Source organism: Arachis duranensis, chromosome 9 (genome assembly GCF_000817695.3).
Source record: "Arachis duranensis cultivar V14167 chromosome 9, aradu.V14167.gnm2.J7QH, whole genome shotgun sequence".
In the NCBI taxonomy this organism is placed as follows: domain Eukaryota; kingdom Viridiplantae; phylum Streptophyta; class Magnoliopsida; order Fabales; family Fabaceae; genus Arachis; species Arachis duranensis.
This window is the reverse complement of record NC_029780.3, coordinates 105427658-105435350: the sequence shown is the minus strand read 5'-3', so window position 1 is coordinate 105435350 and position 7693 is coordinate 105427658. Positions and strand designations below refer to the sequence as shown.

The window sequence follows — 7693 nt, the reverse complement described above, 5'->3', positions numbered from 1 at the left end:
AATAATGAATTTCATTTTTTTGTTATGGGATTGTTTCGATGCTTGCATGTTCAAACGGTGAATTTCATTTTTATTGATTTCTTTATGAAACAAATTTGCTGCCATGGATACAATTTTTCTATCTGTATATCTACTATATAAGTTTAATTGTTGAGCCAATATAAGTTCACTGTTTAATCCTAAAATTACTATTTGGAATCTTGTTTAATTATCACCCCAAATTACAGAAGAAACAATAAATGATTGGTTGTGTGTATACCAATTCTATGAAGAGCATTTGCATTTGTCAAACAGGTTAAGCTTTGGAAATTAATATTTAATTTTCTCTTGAATGCAGCTGAGTTATGTTTAAAGTTTTGGAATTCGACCTATCATGAAACTCGGCGAGGCTTGACGAAAAAGGACAAGATTTCAATGGAAACCTTAATATGCGACAGATGGTTTGTAACAGAGAGGGTACACATAGAAAAAAGTACTTGGAGATGGAGAATAGGAAAAAGGATCACAAGCCAATCACACGTGTAATGTGTCAAGCAAAGATTAGATTTCACTATGACTTGATTTTACAAAAGTGGCGGGTCACCAAATTTGAAGAGACTCACAACCATGACCTCATCCCACCTAAGTATATCCAGTTCGTTCCGGCATATCGAACAATGACTGACGCTGATAAAGCACAGGCTGATAGTTTGCACTTTTATGGTATTAGAACTTGTCATATAATGGGGTTCATGGTGGCACAAAAAGGAGGTCCGAACAGGGCGGGATTCACAAAAAAAGATCTATATAACCATTTTGACAGATCGAGGCGTGCTAAGATAAAAGATGGTGATGCACATGCAGCATTGAGTTACCTAATTTCTAAGGCAAATGAAGATCCACTATTGCAAGGGAAGTTTACGTTGAAGGATGGTAAGCTTGATAATTTAGTGTGGGCTGATGGATCTAGCATCACTGATTACCAATGTTTTGGTGATGTGTTGGCCTTCGACACGACATACCAAAAAAATAAGTATAATAGGCCGTTGGTTGTCTTCTCAGGAACAAATCATCATGGACAAACATGCATTTTTGGTTGTGGTTTATTATCCGATGAGAAGCGGGAAATCTATGTTTTGGTGTTGAATATGTTCATGGAGATAATGGGTAATAAACAACCTATAGCCGTGGTGACAGATGGAGATCTTGCAATGAGGGAGGCAATAAAAGAAGTTCTTCCAAACGCTGCACACCGTCTTTGTGCATGGCATCTATACCGTAATGCCTGTGAAGCTATAAAAAATTCAAAATTCTTAGATGGATTAAAGCACCTAATGTATGGAAATTTTTTTTCCTGAAGAGTTTGAGAGAAGATGGCATAACTTGATATCTGAGTACGGGCTTTTTGAGAATGAATGGTTGCAAAAGACATACGGAATCAAAGAAATGTGGGCTTCCTCATATTTAAATGATAAGTTTTTCGGTGGAATCAGGACTACGTCACAATGCGAAGGTATCCACTCCTTGATAAAGAATTACATTAGTAAAAAGTGCTACCTATTGGAATTGATACACAACTTTAATGAAGCATTGACGCAGTATCGGACAAATGAACTCTTATCCGATTTTAAATCATTGTTTACAACTCCTGTGTTGACGACGTGTCTTCAAGACATGAGAAGCAAGCTGCCGATATTTTTACTAGAAGCATGTTTAAAGAGGTTCGGTGTGAGATAGAAGAAGCTGGCAAATTAAATGTTGTTACACATTTAGTAAGCAACAATGAAGTTAAGGTGAGAATAAATAAATATAGGCAACCCGGGAGGAAATGTGAAGTACAATATGATAAAGTCACTAAAAAGTTTGCTTGTGATTGTCGTTTGTTTGAAAGTCGTGGCATTCCATGTTGTCATATTTTCTGTATTATGAGACATGACCACATCGATATCATTCCTGATACTCTTGTCTGCACGAGGTGGACTAAAAATGCTAAGAAGGATTATGTATGTTCAGTTACATCCACAGAAATTGACTCTGAAAATATTGCTGGTATTAGATATGGTGCTCTAGCAACACTGTGTTTCACATTATGTGAGTCGGCATCAAAGAATCGAGATGACTTCATGGAGATTAGAGATGACATTTTTGGACTAATCCAAAAGCTTAAAAAGAGACGCGATCCCGAGTCCAAGGTTCTTTCTAATGCGTGTATGGTCGGTGACCCAACTATTGTGAAGACAAAGGGAGCCCCTCGTCTAAATAGATGGGCAGTAAAATCTCGTAAGTGTTCTCATTGTACACGTCGTGGTCATACGATTCGACAGTGTCCCGAATTATACAGCAGAGACGTCCTACATACTAGTCATCACCAATCGAGTGATGAACTCAATGATGTGAAGGTAATTTTAATTTTCTGTTTTATCAAAATTTTTAAAGATTATTTATCTATTTATTTAAATATTGTCTAATGTATTTTATTATATTGTAGAGTTATTCTGAGGAAGAAACAAATTACCAAAGCAATGATGAGAGCAATGTTCAGAGTGTATATCGCAGATATTTTAGTGACAATGGAACAAATAAATTAGCTACATAAAAGAATAAGAATGGAGTTAAGGCTACCAAGGTATGTTAAAGTGAACATCAATATATAAATTTGCCTCTTCATAAGAACCATTCTTTTTTTGTTTAATATATATTTTTTTTCAAAAACAGTAATTTGTAGCAATTTTATTATATATGCATTTTAATTTTAGATTTCATTAAATATATACTTACTTAATCATGTCATATGAGATGCCTCTATGTAGGATACAAGAGTTGATGACACAAGTTTAAGGTCCAAAAGTATAAACGAAGATGTTCTAATATACATAATGCACATAAGGTTTGTATCGTGAATGGATTACACATATAATAGTAGTGTTTTTTTTTAACTAATAAAATATTAAACTTTTTTTGTGTATATTTTTTTAGAGTGGGCAACCAAATAACCATGATATTGGAAAAATATGTCAACCTAATCCAATAGATCCTGTGAAGCTCCAAAACCAGCATTTGAATGGATTACCTGTGTATCCTACCTTTTCAGGATTTTCCGTTCCATCTTATCATCCATACAATGAAACACCATTGTACCAGTCATATTCTCCATATTATTATAATGTGCCTAATGGAAATCTATTTTGGAATGGAGAGGTTCATGATGTTAATAAAAATAGAAAGTAGTGACTCGTGACAGGAAGTCTTGGTATGGAGAAGGAAGAACATACAAAAAATTTTTATTTTAAGACTTATGTGACGACATTTTATTGTTTTATGAATGGAATTTTCTGAATTAATTTTAACAGTTTAATTATTGAAATGTGGCCTATATAAGATTGAGCATGAACTTAGTTGATGGTCCAATATATAATTTTATTACCGTCTTACCTTTTTAATTTGTTTATCGAGATTAAGCCCAATATTTTTTTGGTGACTAGATTAAGCTCAATTACAAGCACAACGTTAATCTTAATATCATGTTTGTTAATTATTAAATACTAATTTATGCATCCATTTTGTATATCTCCTGTTACTCATAATCTGTCACATGATATTAATAATGAATTGATGTGAGATTTAGTTATAAAAACAAAAATTAATTAAATAATAAAATAATTATTGACCACAAATTGATTCCCAGAGTTGACTATGAACCAATTACATAGGAGATTGACCATGAAACAATTAGTTGAATGAATTGACAATTAATGCGTATCTCATAATTGCAATAACAACTTAATTGCAACATATTAATAAATTAGTAAGTTTTATTTAAAAAAAAGAAATAAATCATTTACTTATAATCATTTATTATAATTTATTATTGCATATATCAAGTAGTAATATATTGGTAACGTATATATAAAGTTATTTAATATGTATTTTTCTAATCATATATCAAGTTGTAACGTATTAATAATTTAATAGAATATATTTTAAAAAGGATAGCAAAAATTATTTATTTACTTTTAAATCTTAACCCTAATGTTAAATGTTAAATAGGATAACATAAATGTATTTAAAATAGGATAACCTAAATATTACTATAAATGCCAATTTATCAACGCTAAACTCTAATCAAGTAAGTGAATAATGGTTTAACTTATTACTATATGCTTAAATTTGAATGAGGTGAACTAGTAGATTTGAATTATATGAACTTAAAACTCAAACTCTAATTATTAACTTTTAAACCTTAAACTATAATATCTAAAGTCTAAATCCTAAACCCTAATTATTAAAAAAATTTTAAAATTGTTATTGGATTATCGAACCGGCCAAGAATGGACCGATCGAATCGAATCGAAATCCGGCCAATTTTCAAATTTTTTACCAAAACGGCCCCGTTTTGTTCATTAATAAGGAAAACGGTAAAGTCCTGAACCCTAATCCACTTGTCCCTTCATTGAACACTTACTCACTCTCCCAAATTCGGCCAGCTATTTCGCCGCACCGCTCCACACCTCTGTGCTTTAGAAGGCACCCTCATACCCTAACTCTATAATGAAGCCTCACTTGTCCTTATCTTTTATAAGATTATAAGATTTTGGCTGATGAAATTTCATGTAATGCTTTAAATTTGTAATGTATTTAAAGGTTTACATTAGATTATAATTATATTTTAGGATGTTTATTTATAATTTATTTATATTTTTTATTATAAAACAGTTTTTTCCAAGATTCTGAAAATCGAACCGGACCGGCCGGATCGACCGGGTTAACTGAAAACCGGTTAGTAGGCCGGTCCACTACTCTGTGCTCGCTGTGAAGCCCGCCTCTGTCCACGCCGTCGTCGGTCGTGAGCACTTCAATTTTCGCCGTTCTTCATCAACATATTCTTCGTGCTCCTCTTTATTTTCATTGATTTCCTCCTTTTATTACTTTAGTTCTATGACCGGTCCAATTTTCGCAACTTTGGTTTTTTCACTTATATTACGGTTGAACCAGTTGAAGCAGTAAATCAGTAAATCAGTGATTAAAACGGTTTAAATCTTAAACTTTAAACTCCTAGGTCTAAACCCTAAACCATAGATTCTATACCCTAAACCCTAACTTCTAAACCATAAACCGTAAACCTCAATTTGAATTACATCAACTAGTAAATTTAAATGACTTGAACTTAAAACTCGAACTCTAATTATTAAATTATAAATCATAAACCCTAATATCAAACTTCTAAACCTTAAACTCTAAATTCTAAACTCTAGATCTGAACCCATAAACAGCGTATGTTAAGTAAATACTTTATGTTAAATAATCTTATATATAATTCTAATAATTAATATTAATCTTTAAATATTATATTCTAGAATATTTAAAAATTTTTTTAATTCTTTTAGAAAAATTAATTAAAATAATATTTAAAATTTTTATAATTGATTTAAAAAATATAATAATATTAAAAAATAGATCATATATTTTTAATATAAAGTGAAAATTTATTAACGTACGAATCCACAAAATAGGAAACTCACAAATTATATGTAATTATGTTTATAATAGGTCAAATTGAAAAACTTTCAAAATAAATATAGAAAGTTCTAATTAGTAATGTGTAATGGACTAAAATCAATCAACTTACCTAAAACAAAAATGGAAATGGCCTTTTGAAAATATGCACTAAACTACACTATAAAATTAATAGAATTAGTTGATTACATTTTACTAATACACATAATTTTTCAAATCAATTCATTCTTTTCATTTACTTTCATTTGCAAGAATCCATGGATGGAGATGGAGTTAGCGAAGCTATGTCCAAACGAACTAAAATTGATGTCCAAATCGATCCTATTGAGATATCTTCCAGGTTTTTTACATAATCTTCTTTTGTAATAATGTATTTTCTTAAAAAAAAATTAAGTACTAATATAACTAATTATGTATCTTATGATTTTTTTTCTTTTTCATACAGTCACGATAACACAATATTATTTGAGCACAAAGAAAATTCAATCATGAAGGAAGAAGAAATCAAAGCACCAGAGGTGAAGTTCATCACTTAAAAATGGTATTTTGAAAGAATAATAACCTGTTTTAAAATAATTTCATGTCTTTAACAGGTCAATAATAAAAAATATGAAGAAATGGATATACAACTCAAGCAAATAGAAGAAACTGTTAATAATCTTCAAAAGATGTATTCTATCAACCAACCAAATTTTTCTACTAGTTTACATCAACCCATAATGCCTTTCTTCCACCCTATACTGCCAAATTTTTATGGTCTTTTTCCAGGATTTACTCAAACCTCACCTCCATGTACACCCCCTTTGATTCACATGCATATGCCTCCATATCCTCCTCCTTTTGCATCCCATATTCCCAGCACACTACTAACCGATGCTATTATGGGAAAACTCAAGTCTCCCGTAGACAAAAGTACTAAAACAATAGCCAAGAAGACTAACGTTAATGCTGGGCGTAAAAAAGAATTACCACGCAAAGGTTCAGCTGGAAAAAAACTCTATTCTCCAAAATCGTCACCAACTGAAATTCTAAAGTTTTTGTTGGGTAAGGATTCTCCAACTGGATATTCCATCAATCATAACACTTTGCCAAACTTAAGTTTGCGCCGGAACGACTCTGGAATTGAAGCACCATTTGTAAGTTATAATTTTTTGTTTTTTTTTTAAGTGAATCTTTTGAAGATTTTAAATTTGTTTGCATTCAAAAATTTTAGTGTTACAAGAATTTTCTAATTTATTTTTATGTATTGGTTCAATTACAGTGGCTTCCGGTTGTATTTAGACCACCTACTGGAATGGAATTAGATGAAACAGACATACAAGTGGCTACATATATATTTGGATCTGACAAAGAAGATGAAATTAATAGATAGATATGATATATAATTTACATTTTTTTTACTGTTTTGTAACATTATATATAAGAATTTAAATAATTACCTTTTTAAATTGCAAAAAAAATTATAACAGACATAACATTTTAGCAAGAGGTTCCAAGTTTGATGCAAATAGGGACAGTTTTTTCAACTTAATTCCCAAGGGATGGATTGATGAAGATGTAAGTATTTTTTTTCTTAATTATTATTTTTTTTAAAAAGATAAATATAATTATATTAATTTTCATGTTTTATTGTCTAAAAAAAATGAGCCAACTGAATCTGATTTCTTTTTGTATTTAGATACTATGTGTGTATGCTCATATACTAACTAACGAGGAAAGGTCAGATTTGGGATATCTAAAACATTGGTATATGCCTACTGTATTTTCTGTAAGTACTTAATTATTAATTACTAATTACATGTAATTAACTTATTTTATTCTTATATATTATACTCCTATATCGTTAATGTATATTTTTACATTTGCTTAGAAACTTGCACTCATGGAAAAAAATCCTCCTTCCAAAATGATAGTACAGTATCAAAAATCTTTTATGGGAAAGGTAGAAACTCTTCATAAGGTAAAAATACTTTAACTTAAACTAAATATAACCTCAATATTCAATACTTACTTTTATTAAAATTTATTTAATTTGATTTTATATTTAGATATTTGTGCCTGTCAATGAAGACAACATCTATTGGTATCTTGTTGTGTTTGATATGCACGAACGTCAGATAATTTGGTTGGACTCTAAGCCAAACTATGAAAAGATTGAGAGAAAAGATTTTAATATTAGGAAGCTGGTAATTATTTAAAT

General features: G+C 30.5%; 1 protein-coding gene across 1 annotated transcript; it reads left to right on the top strand.

Moving 5' to 3' along the window:
• The first annotated feature begins 656 nt into the window (after positions 1-656).
• LOC107466615 (protein FAR1-RELATED SEQUENCE 5-like) lies at positions 657-1716 on the top strand. The gene is made up of 2 exons (XM_021132001.1): positions 657-1257; positions 1340-1716. The coding sequence occupies exons 1-2, from the start codon at positions 657-659 to the stop codon at positions 1714-1716; spliced, it is 978 nt and encodes a 325-aa protein (XP_020987660.1).
• Positions 1717-7693: the final 5977 nt, after the last annotated feature.

Bases quoted from the DNA above. Each gene is read 5' to 3' on its own strand.
- LOC107466615 (XM_021132001.1), top strand. From the start codon at position 657: ATGACTGACGCTGATAAAGCACAGGCTGATAGTTTGCACTTTTATGGT. The intron at 1,258-1,339 runs GTAATGCCTGTG...TTTTTCCTGAAG, and splicing joins TTGTGCATGGCATCTATACC to AGTTTGAGAGAAGATGGCAT.